The 17,283-nt window shown below is 44.3% G+C and overlaps 1 protein-coding gene across 1 annotated transcript; it reads left to right on the forward strand.

Annotated features, from left to right (window-relative positions):
* Nucleotides 1-13,665: 13,665 nt before the first annotated feature.
* On the forward strand, nucleotides 13,666-15,920 carry LOC128114193 (patr class I histocompatibility antigen, CH28 alpha chain-like). The gene is made up of 5 exons (XM_052744025.1): nucleotides 13,666-13,738; nucleotides 13,982-14,251; nucleotides 14,511-14,786; nucleotides 15,332-15,607; nucleotides 15,733-15,920. Exons 1-5 carry the CDS (start codon nucleotides 13,666-13,668, stop codon nucleotides 15,918-15,920), a joined length of 1,083 nt encoding a protein of 360 aa, XP_052599985.1.
* The last annotated feature ends 1,363 nt before the right edge of the window (nucleotides 15,921-17,283 follow it).

Here is a 17,283-nt window from a genome sequence, read left to right on the forward strand (position 1 = left end):
GACCAAGTGCTGTGATACTTGAGCCTATAGAGGACATTTGTCATTCAAACCACCACAGGGCACATCCCCAAATTTCATACCTAACAGTGAACTTGATGATGAAGGAGGGCACTTTCTTTTAAGTTTTTTTTTAATTTTTTATGTGTATGTGTTTGTTGCCAAGAGCCATGGCATAATACAGCTGATGGCAATTGAAGTTCAGATGTCAGTCCACCAGAAGAATATCTCTCTGATGGATGTGTCTCATTCATGCAAGGCTTATGAGAATACAGACTCCAGAATGTCATTTGCTTCTGCTGTACCTTGGTATCTGATATTATGTATATAGTGTGGGAAATTCCCCACTACTTGTTGCAATGCGTCTATCTCAATCTTATGTGCATTTATGTCTGTGGACTATCTAGAAAGATGCCTCCTCCTTAAGTTGTACTGTCCATTTGACATCTATAATGTTAGCTCACACAGAGTTTGGTGAATAAATGTAAATATAAAGAAATACTATATAAGTCAGGAATTATATAATCCCTGAAAATTGTTTTATATCATAGCTCAGGCTGACATATGAATATAATAGTATTTTCAGCTACTAAGACAGCTTTTATACCATTAGCTGATTTAAAGTGACTTGAGATTAAACCAGGTACCTTGCTAATGGATTTTAAGATAAACTTTCCCAAGAAAAGTAGTCCAGTTCACATGGACAAAATTGCCAGCTATCTGATTTGTTAAACCAAGTTTAAAGGCACAAAGCAACTTTACTGAGGTGCCAGCCCCGATCTTGCTAGTCTGGCTGTTGTCTAGGACAGCAATTAACTCCCTGCACAAATTCCTCAGCAATTAACTCTCTGCACAAACTCCTAATCTCAGTTTTAGGACTGGAGACTCAAAACTCAACCAACTAACTGTTTTTATGCTAGGTCCTGAAATTTCTGTAGACAAACAGCTTTTGTTCAGAGACTCCAATGGGGCAAGTTTTTCCAACTAGCCAGGGCTACAGAGTATAATCTGACTTCTTAGCCCCTAGAAAGAGCTGCAAGTTTCCTTTTTTATGGTCTAAATTTACCCACAGGATAGGATTTGTGCCTTGGAGAGTGCTAAGAAAGCACAAACCTCTGCCCCCACCCTGAAGGCGGTTGCAGCCTACACTTCCCCTAACAACACAGCTCCCTTTCCATGTAAACAATCCTGTCCATGAGAACTCATGATTATTAATCATGAAGTATTAGTCTAAAATGTTACTACACTTAAAATATAGAATATATGCATGATTTCCCTATTTTACTTAGACTCCCCATTAGGTCTTAATATCATTTATAACTCCCTTAATATCATTCATATATATAATGGGGATATTCTAATATCCCCATTAGGTTAGCTTTGTAACTCCCTTAATATCCTTTATAGGCTATCTCCTTAGTAAGATAACTGAACGACTGGATATTCCTTTACAGCTGTAGCTGTCCTACTAATTAGGAAGCTGAGAGATTTATTACATGTGTGTTATCAGAATTACTCTGATTCTTATTGTTTACTTAAGAAATGAAATATAACCTTCGAATGAAACGTTTATTGCCTGAAGGATTTCTGTTGAATATATATATATACTATGTAGAACAAAGATGTGGTTGGAACATGGCAGAAATAAAGTAACCATTACAATGCTTGTAAGTTTATTCCACTTCTAAAGGCTCTCAGATGGAAAAAAAGTCTCAAAATTCTTGCTGCTCTGTGGCATTCTCTTTACAACAACCCTGGTGCATCCTGGAAGCTGGTCTTACAGGCTACTATAGTTTGTCTGTGTGAGTGTATGCCATGTGAGTGTGGGTGCCTAAGGACTTGAGAAGAGGGCATTGAATCTCCTTGGAGTGGGAGTAGCAGGTGGTTGTGACCTACCCATCCCAATTTCCTTGATCCTTCCTCAGACCTTTGTGATCTAAGACCACCAGGAATCCATGACTTGGTGCAGGTGGCCTACATCAACCATGTAAGGGCCATGACACTGTAGCACAATGAAGGAGGCCATAGGAACCTGAGAATCAGATACTGGCACTGGACACCTCAGCTAGGTTAACAGCCCTCTGGTTCTACTTCCTTCTTTGATTCTGTCCAACATACCAACATTGGTCTAAGCATCAGAAAGATACTGTGAACAGGACCAACACAAGGACCAAGGTAAAACAATTTGACCACAGACACTGCTCCCAGGACCCCAGGCCCTAAAGCTGGGTCTGAGGTGGAAACAGGGCTCTAGAGATCCCTCCCCCAGGACATAATCTTGCTATCACCTAACCCACCAGGTCTCTGTCACTCCTTCTGAAAATTCTTAGAGAAGACATTCAGCCTCACTCAGATCAGGGTTACAGAACACACGTAGACCTGCTGTCACTCAGACTCTACTCATTACTGAGAATGAGGACACAGGAGCCCAGGCCCTCCTTCTCCTACTGGTCACAGCAGCACCGGTCCTGACCAGACCTTTGCAGGTGAGTGTGAATTCAAAAGACAAATGGCCTCTTTAGGGATGATCTAGGATGATCCTTAGATGAGAAATGGTTTCTCTGCTTTTTTTCCACACAACCCTCTGAACATCCCCAAGCTTCCTTGATTCTTTCTCCATCTGGTGTACTAAGCCAGACACTTGCCAGGGGAAGAAAGAGGGTCAGGATCTCATCCTGCTTAACCCTCAGGCTCACAATGCAGTATATCTACACATACTTGTCATGGCCCAGCATTCATTACAAACAATGGCCATGCCAAGGAGCCAAGGAAGGAACCCCAGACCCCACGGATGGAGCAGATGGGGCCAAAGTTTTGGAAACAGCTAACAGAGAAAGTCCTCATTCAGGAATCAGCTTTCTGACAGAACCTGCAGATCTTCTTAGCCCATTACAAACAGGGTGAGGAAGGCTAGTAACCTGAGCTCAGTTCTAAGTCACTACTTCTCCAAGTTGCTCTAACAGTCAGGATTCATCCCTGGGCCCCAGATCAGGTATTCTTCCCAAGGCTGTGAGACCTACAGAGAGCCTGGAACCAAGAGGGACAGTAATAAGGATTAGTTAACATTCAAGGCCAAATCTAGAGGGTGGGTGGAGCCATGTGAAGAAACAGACATCCTATTTTAGGGACGGTTAAAGTAGCATCACTGGAGTCCCCAAGAAGACTGCAGAATGACTGAATTTTCTAATATGTTCTCCTCAGACACCCACAAACACATGTGACCCACCAGGTAAGATCTGACAGGGATGTCACTATAGGTGCCTTTTTCCCGGTAGCAGTACAGTATCCAGGACATCAAAGTTTCTGTCCCAGTTCTAGAGACGTGAAATGTAGAGTGTTTGAAGTGGACCTGGGGGATCCAAGGACAGAGTCCTGGGTTATGCAGGCACTCAGGATTGGGACAGTTTGAGTGTCTGAAGAACTTCTTAGAGCATCACCACTCAGGGAGACTGATAGGAACTTCTTCCCGATTGCCTTCCTCTGTAGGAGCAAAGGGCTCCCTTGTGTGGAACTGGGAGAAACCTGATTTGTACTAGTTTCCTCCTTTCCTACTGCAATTTCAAGACCACCTGACTTCTCTTTCTGCAGTGGGCATCTCATCTGAGTCCTGTCAGCACACTGCCAGGGGCTGAGGTGCCCAGCCCTGAACACTAGCCCCTTTCCCACACTGACTTGTGTCTCTTCCCTAGTCTTCCTTTCCAGCAGAGGCAAAGCTAGGATGTCTCTGTTACCAACTGAGCTTTAGTTTCCCTTGAGCCTCACGTCAGACTCTTTCTTCAAATGCAGTTTTGCAATTTCCCCACCCTAGTAATTGATTGCCGACTGCACTAAAAATGACTAAAACTTTTTTTAATATAATTTAATTTAATTTTACATATCAGCCATGGATTCCCCTGTCTTCCCTCCTCCCGCACCACCACCACCACCACCACCACCACCACCACCACCACCCCCCGCCTTCCCCTCAGCCCACCCCCAATTCCCATCTCCTCCAGGGCAAGGATTCCTCTGGGGATTCAGCTCAACCTGGTAGATTCAGTCCAGGCAGGTCCAGTCCCCTCCTCCCAGGCTGAGCCAAGCATCCCTGCATAGGCCCCAGGTTCCAAACAGCCAGCTCATGCACTAAGGACAGGTCCCGGTCCCACTGCCTGGGGGCCTCCCAAACAGTTCAAGCTAATCAACTGTCTCACTTATCTAGAAGGCCTGATCAGTTGGGGGCTCCTCAGCTATTGGTTCATAGTTCATGTGTTTTCATTCGTTTGGCTATTTGTCCCTGTGCTTTTTCCAATCTTGGTCTCAGCAATTCTCGCTCATACAATCCCTCCTCTTTCTCGCCAATTGGACTCCTGGAGCTCTACCTGGGGCCTGGCCGTAGATCTTTGCATCCGCTTCCCTCAGTCATTGGATGAGATTTCTAGCACCACAGTTAGGGTGTTTGGCCATCCTATCACCAGAGTAGGTCAATTTGGGCTTTCTCTCAACCATTGCCAGTAGTCTATTGCTGTGGGATGTTCTGTATGGCAAATTTGTTGCTAATTAGTCAATAAATAAAACACTGATTGGCCATTGGCTAGGCAGGAAGTGTAGGCGGGACAAGGAGGAGAATAAAGCTGGGAAGTGGAAGGCTGAGTCAGAGAGACACTGCCAGCTGCCACGATGACAAACAGCATGTGAAGATGCCGATAAGCCACAAGCCACGTGGCAAGGTATAGATTTATAGAAATGGATTAATTTAAGCTGTAAGAACAGTTAGCAAGAAGCCTACCACGGCCATACAGTTTGTAAGCAATATAAGTCTCTGTGTTTACTTGGTTGGGTCTGACGGCTGTGGGACTGGCAGGTGATAGAGATTTGTCCTGACTGTGGGCCAGGCAGGAAAACTCTAGCTACAGTCTATTGTGGAGGTATCTTTGTGGATTTCTGGGGACCTCTCTAGCACTTTGCTTCTTCCTATTCTCATGTGGTCTTCATTTACCATGGTCTCTTATTCCTTGTTCTCCCTCTCTGTTCTTGATCCAGCTGGGATGTCCCGCTCCCCTAGGCTCTCTTTCCCTCGAACCTTGCCCTGCATTACCCCCACTCATGTCCAGGTTGTTCATGTAGATCTCATCCATTTCTCAGTCATTGGGCGATCCCTGTGTCTTTCTTAGGGTCCTGTTTTCTAGGTAGCCTCCCTGGAGTTGTGAGTAGCAGTCTAACCATCTTTGTTTTACATCTAGTATCCTCCTATGAGTGAGTACATACCATGTTTGTCTTTCTGAGTCTGGGTTGCCTCACTCAGGATGATTTTTTCTAGATCCATCCATTTGCCTGCAAACCTCATCATGCCATTGTTTTTCTCTGCTGAGTTGCACTCCATTGTGAATATGTACCACATTTTATTTATCCATTCTTCAGTTGAAGGGCATCGAGGTTGTTTCCAGGTTCTGGCTATTACAAACAATGCTGCTATGATCATAGCAGAGCAAGTGCCCTTGTGGTATGATTGAGCATTCCTTGGGTATATGCCTAAGAGTGGTATAGCTGGGTCTTGGGGAGATTGATTCCCAATTTTCTAAGAAAGCGCCATATTGATTTCCAAAGTAGCTGTACAAGCTTGCATTCCCACCAGCAGTGGAGGAGAGTTCCCCTTGCTCCACATCCTCTCCAGCATAAGCTGTCTTCAGTGTTTTTGATCTTAGCCATTCTGACAGGTGTAAGGTGGTATCTCAGAGTCATTTTGATTTGCATTTCCCTGATGATTAGGGATGTTGAGCAATTCCTTAAATGTCTTTCAGCCATTTGAACTTCCTCTGTTGAGAATTCTCTGTTTAGTTCTATAGCCCATTTCTTAATTGGACTGTTGGGCATTTTGATGTCTAATTTCTTGAGTTCTTTATATATTCTGGATATCAGCCCTCTGTCAGATGTGGGGTTGGTGAAGACCTTTTCCCGTTCTGTAGGCTGAAAAATGACTAAAACTTGAAGAAGACAACAAAGGGTGACTACCTCATAGGATTTGTTGCCATACTAAGATGGTGGCCTATGGTGACAGAGAGAGGGTGTCTTGAGCCAACTGTGGCCAGGGCTGTGCCCAGTTGCTCCTCAATCTATATTGAGCTTCACATGGTCACTTCTCAGCTATGTAGCCTTGACAGCCCCTTGGTCCCTTTCCCTTCAGTAAAGCCTGCCTTGTCAGTACTTGTGATCACAAGGGCTCACTTGGGCTTTTATAGAGCCCTTTCCAGTGTCTGAGACTATGGCTTCACAGGGCAGAACAGTCTGTTCCAGACAAAGTCCGATATGAATATCCATCAGTTTTTACTTCATGATTTCCAGAGAACTAGAGCTGTTCTTAGCACAGTGCATAGGTCTGCTGTCATTCTCTCCTGGCCATACCCCGTCTCAGACAGTAGCAGGAGGTGTTTGTGTCACTGTCCCAGAAAGCGTTATGGAGGAGTTTGACCACTGCAGTCTCTGTGGTACTGTCACCACAGCTGTTAGGGTCAAAGCTTGGTGTCTGAAAGTCCCAATAACTTAGTCCTGGCTTTAAACCACAATAAGGCAACTGAAGAGACAAATACATTGAAAAGCAGAGGAAGGATATGAATTGAGATGAGGAACACAGACATCCAGTGTCCACTAAGACTTCTGATCAGAGGACCTCAGACATATCCAGGAACTTGTCCTGTGTCTAGGACCTGAGTGGCAATGATTTAATGTGGTTGTCAGCCTCTTCTGGTCTGATAGTCACCCTGTCATTTTGTTGATTTGTTTCATTTCTACTGTTAATTGTTTTCCTCAGTACCATGTATGAGTCTGGTGTCACTGTTTTCTGGATGGGCCCACTTTCTCTAAAGGCCAGGTGTTTCTCCTATAATTTTCCCATGAGTCCTGTGAAGGCTCCTGCACACAGGAGTCACTGTGATACCAACAAGTGAGTTTCCACACATTCTCACCTCTTGATTTCCATTGATTCCTGGGTGGAATCTTCTATTCCTCCTCCAGTATTTTGAGAGGAACCAGGTTGTGGGAATAGCAGAGAATGACTTCATGATTTCCAACCTTGGGTAAAATCTAGTTGGAATCCATGTTCCCTGCTTATCCAATCTCTCCTTGCCCTTAGCTCTACCAAGCTTAGTATAGAATCAAACCCAAATTTATTGGTTTGAAAGCAGTTAAGGGCCCACACTGCTCTTCCTGAGAACCTGAGTTCTATTGCCATCATCTAAGTCAGGAAGCTCACAAGCATCTGTAACTCAGGCTACAGACGGTCTGATGTCCAATTCTGGCTTCTGAGATACCACAACCACAAGCACATACCCGTATTCAGATGCATGTATACACATAACTTTTTAAAATCTTATTCTATGTGTGTCTGTGCACCACATGCTTTCAGCGCCGTCAGAGGCGAGAACAGGGCTTCGGATGCTCCGGAATTGGAGTTAGAGATGTTGTGAGCCACCATGTGGGTACTGGGAATCAATCTCAGATTCCCTGGAAGGGCAGTCAGTGCTCTTAACCACCGAGTCATCTTTCTAGTCTGTGCATGTAACTAAAATAGATATTTAAGAAGAGAAGATCCTAAGTTTAATTTTGTTTGGTTGAAAATGCAATCCCCATGTGAGAGAATGTCTTTTCTGAAGGGGCAGAAAGTAGATTAGGAGGGAGGGGAAGAGGGGGGAGGAGGAGGGGAGGAGGGAGGGGAAAAAGGGGGAGGGGAAAGGAAGGAGGAGGGGAGGAGGGGGAAAGGAGGGCAGCACTATGAGGAAATTCAGATCCTGAGCTCAGGGTCAACACTTCCTGGTGTCACAGAGCACACTGGGCTGAGGCTGAAGTCATGCAGATGCTGCTTAAAGTGGAGAGTTGGGCTCTGCAGTGATTACCAGATCTAACTGACGTCCACTGAGCACCCTTCCTACATTAAGACCGCATGTAGAGATCCTCAGGGAACTACCAACAGGCTCAAACTGCAAACCAACCCTGAGCAGTGTGTGTCATGTGGAAGAGGAAGAGTGTGGGTCTCCTGCTCCTGGTTGGTCCTTGCTCACTGCTGTCCCAGGATGCCCAGGAGCTGGGGAACAGGGTCTCAGGGAGGTGATGGTGAGGAGACTGTGTTGGAGGAGAGCTCCTTTATTGGTTATTGAAGTAAGGGACTAGTTTATACAGCTCTAGTCAGGGGGAGGAGGACAAAAGAACAAGGGAGGAAATGCACCTAATTTGCATAAGTGGACCTGATATAAAACAGGCAAATGTTAATGATGCAGAAATCCAAATACCAAAGTGCTCTGGAGGAAGTGCAGTGAGGAAGTGCTGCAGTGGAATCAGGGGCTTTCCAAGCTTACCAGTTACGCTGCTGGTCACGTGATTTCTAAGGAGCCAGTTCTCTGGCATGGAAACAGAAGCTTAACTGACTCTGAGTGGGCCCAGGCCTGATTTGAGTAGTGAGCAGCACCACCCCTCCTGTGCTGTCCGAAAGATGTCCTGAGTCTAGGCAGTGCAAAACAGTCCTTCATCTGGCCTGGGAGCCCACAAAAGAGAAGACAGTCTACAGAGTTTACAAAGAATTGTGTTCATGTAGGGGGAGGCAAGTGATAGGTAACAGGTGATGCACAGTGTGACTGAAGGACAGGGAAGGTGACAGTTTTACTAGAGGACTTAGCTTGGCCTCAGTGTGAGGGTGAGCTGTGAGCTATGAGGGAAGATTCGCAGGACATGAAGGATTCCTCCAGGTAGGCTCCAGATCAGGAAGTTCCATAACTTCTCCCAAGAGCACCAACAGTTGGGACCAAGTGAGCAAATAATTGAGCCTAGAGGGGATTTTATCATTCAAACCTTGTCCTGGCTTTTATTTTAGTTTTATTTATTTGACCCAAGATGGAATTATCTAGGAATAGGAACCCCAATTAATAAAATGCTTCCACCAGATTGCCAGTAGGCAAGTCTGGAGGGCATTTTTTTCAAAAATGATTTGTTAGCGAGTGCCCAACTCACTATTCATGTACCAAAGGCTGAGAAGTTGGTCCTGGATTATATATAATGCAGACTGAGCAAGCCAGTAGGCAGCATTCCTCCAAGGATTTTGATTCAGTTCTTGCTTCAGGTTACTGCTTTAAGTTTCTGCCCTAACTTACTCAGTGATAGAATGTAATCCTGAGATTTGTCAGATGAAATAAACTCTTCCTTCCTCAAATTGGTTTTGGTTATGGTGTTTTGTCAGAACAATTGAAAAGCAGAATATTATAAACCACTATTGGGCATGTATGACAACTTCACAACTACTCAAATTTGTCTTTGACAAATTTGTTCTCTAACACTGGTTTTTATTGTTTATTTTTAGTTTTTTCATGTGTGTACATTTGTGCACGTGTACTACATGCCAATCGATTGGAGACGCCTGTGGAATCTCAAAGAGGACATCAAATCCCATGGAGCTGCAGTAACAGGAGGTTGTGTGTGGCCCGTTGGGGTGTTTAGAAATGAACTCAGGTCCATTTTAAGAGCAGTCAGCACTTTTAACAACTAACCAAGTCTCTCTTGATGGTTTCCGTCTTTTTCTCTATTCTTCATTTTGTGTTCTATATTCTCTTTTCTTATCGCTATCTGGAAATGTCCCCTCTGTCTCTCTTGAGGTTTTCCTTCTCCTTCTAACCTCTTGATGCTCTCCTCCTAATTCTCTCATTCTGGATGTTTTCCTTCTAACTCTCTCATTCTTCATATTTCCCTTCTATCTCATTTTAACTCTATTTTCTTTCCCTCACAGCTTATATGCCCTAGCAAAATCTTTCAGGAAATATAAAAATTACAGTGTGGTTATATTCTGTTTTTCAAGTGAATGAATACAGTGAATACAAGCAAAAAACAGCATGTTTTGCATATCCCTTGTATGATCAAACATTTTAAGTATTACAGGTGAAAAACAATTTATCCCAAGAACATACATTCATACCCAGGCAGTTTGTTATAGATTAACTAAGCAGGCAAGCAAGATATTCTTCTCAGTCAGGTCTTTTACTGGCAGGCTGCATTTTACAGTTACAAAGAAAGGGCCAATTACTTACCTAAAGGTAATCTTATAAGGAATCTTAAAGGAATCACAAACCTAAACATTTATACATGAAAAAGAATCAGTCAGCTCTACTTTAAACCTTTAGGGTGCATACCCACTCATGAATGTTTTTTTTTTTTTCTTATATCAGGAGCTTGAGGGCAGAAATCAGTCTAAGGGACTAATCACCACCTTTGATCATCAACCAATCCTAGCAAGGATGATATGTCAGCTGGTAACAACTGGGCAGCTTTGTTCTTGTTCCCTGACCTTAAGGAGTTCCTCATAAAACTATGTGCCTTGCTAAAACTTTAGGTTGTCTTCTTGGGTTTTTCACCCCAAAGCTATTATCAAAACATCTGATCTACCCAGAAGTTATTATAAGGCTTTGTTTCAGATAAGGAATGCACTCTGAAACCTGTGAACACATCTCCCAACATAAAGGTTAAAAGAATTTAAGCTTGCTGGGATACCGGGATTCAGTTGTTTTGCTTAATCATTACCCTAAGCCGCAGTCTATGTGACTCCTCCATAGAAACTCATGTGTTCTGTCAAAACTCTATTTAAACTAACATTATTATTATCAATTAGTCAGTACAGCTTAGGAAGGAATTATCTTCATAATACTCCATAGTGTAAAAATGAACAGTAGAACAGGATGTTTCCAAGAGATGAACACACTGCACTATAGGCAGTGGGCATCTTCTCACACCCTTTCTCACCTTGCCAAATACCAGAGAAGAATGGCAGCAGCAAACGTGTAAAGGCACAGCAGAAGCAAAAGACATTCTGGAGTCTGTGGTGCGGGGGCCTCTCCTATCCAAGATTATAAGGGATTTTCATCCTAGTGTCTGACACCCTGAAGTCCATTGCCACCTGCTGCTCCTCTGACAGGGCCATAAGCAAGACTTCTTTTCAAATCCCAGCATGGTGATTTTTGCCTGCTTTTCATTTCTGTTTTCCAGGGCCTGGAACAAGGCGATCCACATGGCAGATTCTCCATCACTTATTGAGGAGTAAATCTGAGAAGCAGATCCCCTAAAACTGGAGACTAGAGAAGGAAAAGCAAGTTGTTTATTCATATAGTGGAGATCTTCTCCTGTGTGTATGCCTCTGTGTGTGTATGCCTCTCTCTCTCTCTCTCTCTCTCTCTCTCTCTCTCTCTCTCTCTCTCTCTCTCTCTCTGTGTGTGTGTGTGTGTGTGTGTGTGTGTGTGTGTGTGTGTGTGTGTGTGTGTGTGTGACATCTCGTCCATTCCAGGCCAGCGGACCTTAACCCAGGTAATCCTAGAACCACTTCTCCACCTGGAACACAGCACCAAGTCTATCTACAAGAGATGGAATCTGAGCCACATCTGACCTCACAGCCTCTGGAGACAAGAGGGAGGTGGCGTCTCAGGTACAGGATTCCTCCCCATCCAGCATGCCTGTTGTTTTCCATCTCTCATCTGTCCAAGCCACAGTTATGCAGCCATATGACTTGCTGCATGGCACAGCCCCAGACTCTGTCACCAAGATAAGATCAGAACTAAGGAACGATGGCTCTGTGGATACGTTTGAGACAAGGGGAGGCCACCTCTGTATAGGAGTTAATAGAAGGTATTAGGAAGGACACCTTGGTCCTAAGTCACAAGATATGGAATGGTGGCCATTGCACTCTCAAGCTGGATAATATCATGTGTTTAGAAGGTTCCACATGGGTGTTCAGAGTATTGTGCTCAATGCCTGGGTGTAGGTGTCTGTGGAAGGAGCAGCCTGGTGTCATGTGGAGATATTGCGCCGATGTCTGAGCTGGGAATCTTCAGAGTTCTCTCAGTAGCACATTATCCTCCTTGGTTCCTGCCTCTTCTATTCTACATTCTCTGTGGACATGGACTGTATGACCTCTGACACAGCAGTCAACTCCCATCCTAATTTCCTTGCCTGCCTCAGACTCCTGTGAGATAAGATCACCAGGAATCCAAGACTTATTGCAGGTGGACTGAGCTTGACAGGAAAGAACCATGATATAACAGCGAGGCCATGGGACCCCCAGATCGTGAACCAGGACTGGACACTTCAGTGATAGACATAGGTCTTTGGTTTCCTTTGCTTCCTTGATTCTGTCAGCCAGATCAACATCTGGGCTAGGGCCAAAAGGATGTTGTCAACAAGACAATTACAAGTATCAGGGTAAGCAACTTGTCCCCAGACACTGCTCCCAGGATACCAGGGCACAGAGCTGGATCTGCAGTGGGGAAGCAGGGCTCTGGAGATTCTTGTCCCAATAGTTAATCTTTCCACGGCACTTCTGGTCTCTGTCACTCCCATTGGTATTTCATAGAGAAGCCAGTCAGCCTCATCCTGAATATGAGAGCGGTAAAGTGAATAAGGACCACTCTGCACTCATTATCTACCAATAATTTAGGATACAGACTCATATAAATATATGACACTGATGAACTAAGTCAATAATATTCTCATTTCGAAAATAAAATTTCCTAACACAAAATGTGTTCAATGAACTTGATTCTCCTATGGACACGGATGCAGCAAACTATGAAGGATTCAATGGTATTTTTAAGTTCCAGAACGTAAGTAACACCTGAATGAACCCAGTGAAGTATCAAAGATAAACATCTCCAGTGAGCAGAGTATGGTGGGACATGGATTTATCTCAGTACTCAGGGGACAGAGCCATGTGGATGTCTGTGACTTCTTGGTCAACATCAAAAAGAAGGAAAAGTAAAGAAAAAAGGAAAACGATTTGAAGATGTAAATAAAAACACTCTCCCCTGTGTGTAGAGAGATGGCTAAACTCTGTAGACAACACAGTTGGAGTCCCAGAATCTGGGAACTCACAACTCCTGTCCCTTCTACTCCACGGTTACTAAGAGCCTCTTCTGACCTGCATAGACTACTGTACTCCCAACATTCACACACCCATACACAAACAAATATACACATAAACAAAAATAAAAATAAATCTTAAATCTATTTTCCTTCTACATTTTTGTGAAGATATATTTCCTGCACCATATATTAAACTAAATATTAAAAAAGAGAATCAGAATCCAAGATATGTCTAGTGGGAAAGCTGAGGATAAATACAGGCAGAGATGGAAACATCTATTAATTTTACCATATCATTGTATTTTGGAAAATAGCCATTCATTTTGTAAACATTAAGCTTACATGTACTTTATTATTAATGTTCAATGAAGCAAATGTTTTAAATTTCTCAGTTCCTAATGTAGTGAACGTGGACTGATATAATCCACACAAGCATAAGTACCTTTGAGGGACAGTCAATTTTTGAGATTTTATAGACATCCTGACATCAAGATGTGAGAAATGTTGACTCAATGGCTTCTGGGCTGGACTCAGAAGGTATTTTGACCAGGATTAGATGGACAATGACCAACGTAAGCAACTTGTGCTCATACAGTACTCCTAGGAAACCAGGTCCCAGAGCTGGGTCTGAGCCAGGTAAGCAGGGCCCAGGAGATTCCTCTTCCAGGAGTTCATCTTTCCATGACCCAACCACAATGCTCTCTATCACTACCATTGGGAATTCTTAGAGAAGCCAATCAGCCTCATCCATATCAAGATTATAAACTGAACACACACTAGCAGAGACTCAATGTCCACTCTTCAAGCAGGATGAAGATCTTAGTTCCCAAGGCTCTCCTCCTGCTGATCCTGGCCAACTTGGCCCTGACCAGGCATCCAGAGGGTGAGTGTGGGTGTCAGGAGGAAAAGGACCTAACCTGGGAGACAAAAGGACTCACCCCTCTTCCTGAGTCTGCAGCACAGGAAAATTTGTCTCCTAGCACAGCCAAAACCTTCTGGTCCCTTATTTATTTTATATCCTGTCCCTTGTCCCCTGTCTCCTGTTCCCTGCACTTCTGAGAGAAAAGTGGAGAGCAGCATAGGGTACTAGGAGGGAGTTATAGATCTAAAGATCCACTGTACTTAGGTTCACACTCTCTGCGCTATTTGCAAACTCTCCTCACTGGGCCTGACCTCCTGGAGCCCCAGTTCGTCTGTGCTGTCTACATTAATCACATTCATATTGAGAGATTCAACAGCAGAGAGGAGCCTCCGAGGATGGAGCACTGTGCCCCGTGGGTAGATCAGCAGGAGCCAGAGTATTGGGAGAAGGAGACCGAGAATATGCTGAGTATGCTGCAAGTATACAAGAATTTAATGAAGAAAATACTTCGCATCTACAATCTAAGTGAAGCTGGTGAGTGAACCCAAATTAGAAACCCCAAATTTCAAGTTCCCAATGGCTTTGCTCTAGGCCCCATTTCCAAGATTTACTCCAGCAAAATGTGACCCACATAGACTAGGCTACAAAGAGCCTTGGGACACTGACCTGGTTTTCTGCACAATTTAAGCTCAAATGTGGCCATTTACAAAGGCCAGGTGGGAGGGACTGAGCCACTGGAGGGCCCCAAGGGACCTGGCCCTGTGAGAGTGGCTGACAGTATGGGCTTGGACAGGAAATCACACACTGCAGATCCTGATGGCCTGTCATGTGTTGCCTGGAGGGAGCTTCAGTCATGGACAATATGAATTACTCTTCAATGGCCATGATTACATTGCACTGAATGAGGACCTGAGAACTTGGACTGCAGTTGGCAAGGCAGCGGAAATGGTGAGGAAAGAATGGGAGACGATAAGTTTTGCAAAATCTTTGAAGAATTACTTGCAGTATGAAGGTGTGAAGTTGGTCCTCAGACAGCTGGTCTATGGGAAGGAGATTTTGCGAAAAACAGGTAAGAAAAGAACTGCCAACCCTGAACTGAGACTGGATCCCTTGTCCTCCTCAGCAGGGAGAAGCTGGATACTAACTCAGTCATGCATCAAAGGGGAAGAGTGCCATAGGTTTCCTACTTGAACAAGAGAGAGGGACTATCACAGAACTAAGCCTTCTCTCAGGATAGATCAGTCTTTCAATTTAACAGCAATTCCCTTCCATTTGCCTTGTGAACCATGATGCCTGTCATGCTTGTTCACTGTCCGTGTACTTTGGAGGTCTGAGCCCAGTGCTCCTGAGTGTCTGTCTCATCCAGTCAGAACCAGAACTCTATATTACTGGAAGGAGATCCAGAGTTTCCTGCTCTGTGCTGGCTCATGCTAATTCTGAAATTTTCCAAGGAATAGATTACCCCATCTTTATCCTAAGATTAGACTGATGTGTGGGGTTGGCATCTCTTCTTCTAGCCAACTTTCCCATCCATTCAAAACAAGCTTACATGCACAGTGATGGATATTCATGAAGAATGCAAAAAGCCTGAATTTTCTAATTTATTCCCTTCAGATACCCCTAAAATGCATGTGACCCATAAGGTCAGAGCTGATAGGAAAATCACTCTAAGGTGCTGGGCCCTGGACTTCTACCCTGCTGAAATCACCCTGACCTGGCAGAGAGATGGGAGCAACCAGACTCTGGATATGGAGGTGATAGAAACCAGGCCCGCAGGAGATGGAACCTTCCAGAAATGGGCAGCTGTGGTGGTGCCTTCTGGGGAGGAGCAGAGATACACATGTCACGTGGATCATGAGGGCCTGCCTGAGCCCATTACTCTGAGATGGGGTAAGGAGTGGGTATGAGCACAAAGCCTATCACAGAGACAGTTGGAGTATTTGGGAGAAATGGAGCAGGGTCATGACTGATAGCTGCACATCAGAAGCCTCACTGTTCCTTCCATTCTCTGTCAGAACCTCCTTGGCCCTCTGTCCCCATCATGACAATTGTTACCGGCCTGGTTCTTGGAGCTGTGCTTATGGGAGCTGTGGTGACTTTTCTGATATGGAAGAGGAGGACTAAAGGTAAGGAAAGGGCAGGGTCTGAGTTCAAGTCTCCATGGCAATATCAAGTCCAGCTGAGAGTGTGCCCTGCCACATGAGAGCAAAGTTTCCTCCACACAGTTACTTATTCAGTCTTGTTCTGATGTGCTGACATTAACTCTATTGTGAAGGAAATAATGAACAGATTCATCACGGCAATGAGAGGTGGCAGAGACCTGATGCAGCCCTCAGAGGTCAGATGGAAAGGTTCCTGCTTAGAACACATATCCAGGAGTCCAGTTATTCCTCCTCATGTATGATGTACTATCAGGTTTCCTCATTTTTTTCTGGATCTGCAGTTACAGTTCTGGAAACTTCAGATAAGGACCAGGAGATGCCACTAAGCCTTGTAGATGCTGATGCTTCTATGACCTCTAATAAAAGGGAGTATTTCCAGGGGTAAAATGTGCAGCAGCTATGGTTAGGCTTGCCAGTCATTACAGTGGGGTCACATCCCTAAGAAATCAGTGGCAGTATAGAGAGTATTCCATGAAAATTCTCAGTCAGCCCATACCTCCTCATTATTTCCATCTTCAGAGGCTTTGATATGCTCCTGTATTACTTTCTACTTGGAAGTAAAGTTTCTAGGATGTCCATCCTTCTGTTACAGCTTTAAAATGTGATACCATAAAGGGTATAATGTGAGACAGGGAGAGGTCAGAGGATAGAACCCTGAGCTGTGGGGACTCTTGGGATTGGGAGTTTGAGTGTGTGATGAGCTGCTCAGAATGTCACCATTTAGGACAGTGATCTGAATTTCCTCCTTGATCTTTTCTTCTACAGGATAAGAGAGTTGGACTGAGCCTAACAGGATTTATTCTGTTTTCTCCTTTTCACACTGTGGCTTCAAGAATTAATGACTTCTCTTCCTGCATCTGACTGTGACTGTGTGTCTGTCTCCTGAGAGCACAGTGTAAACAGGTGATGAGTTCAGCTCTGCCTGAGCAGCAATAAGTCCCATCCACACACTGATCATCATTCCTTCCCCAGTCATTATTGCTGCTCCAACAGAGGCTGGGCTGGCAAACCTCCACCCCTGACTGAACTTTAGTTTCCACTGAGCTACAACTTCATTCATCTTTCTTGAAATTAACCATTTTTTATTATTATGACACTTCTCTCAGTGTATATATTTGATTACTGTACTAAAGATGAGTAAAACCTGATAGAGAAAATAAAGTCTCAGAACCTTCTGGAATAGTTTGTGCCATGCTAACTTTATTGCCTATTGTAAGAGTGAAGGCTGTGTAGAGACAAGTGATCCCTGCGTCTCCACGATTATCATTCCCTCCACTCTGGGCTCTCACACAGTCCCTTTCCTCCTGTGTCATCTTGCTAGCTCCTCATCCCTGTTCTTTCAATAAACCTGTTCAACTGGACATGTGATCAAAAGATCTCAGGCATTTGTAGGGTCTGTCCAGT

This window comes from Peromyscus californicus, unplaced genomic scaffold (assembly GCF_007827085.1).
Source record: "Peromyscus californicus insignis strain IS unplaced genomic scaffold, ASM782708v3 Scaffold_19__1_contigs__length_69161282, whole genome shotgun sequence".
NCBI lineage: Eukaryota > Metazoa > Chordata > Mammalia > Rodentia > Cricetidae > Peromyscus > Peromyscus californicus.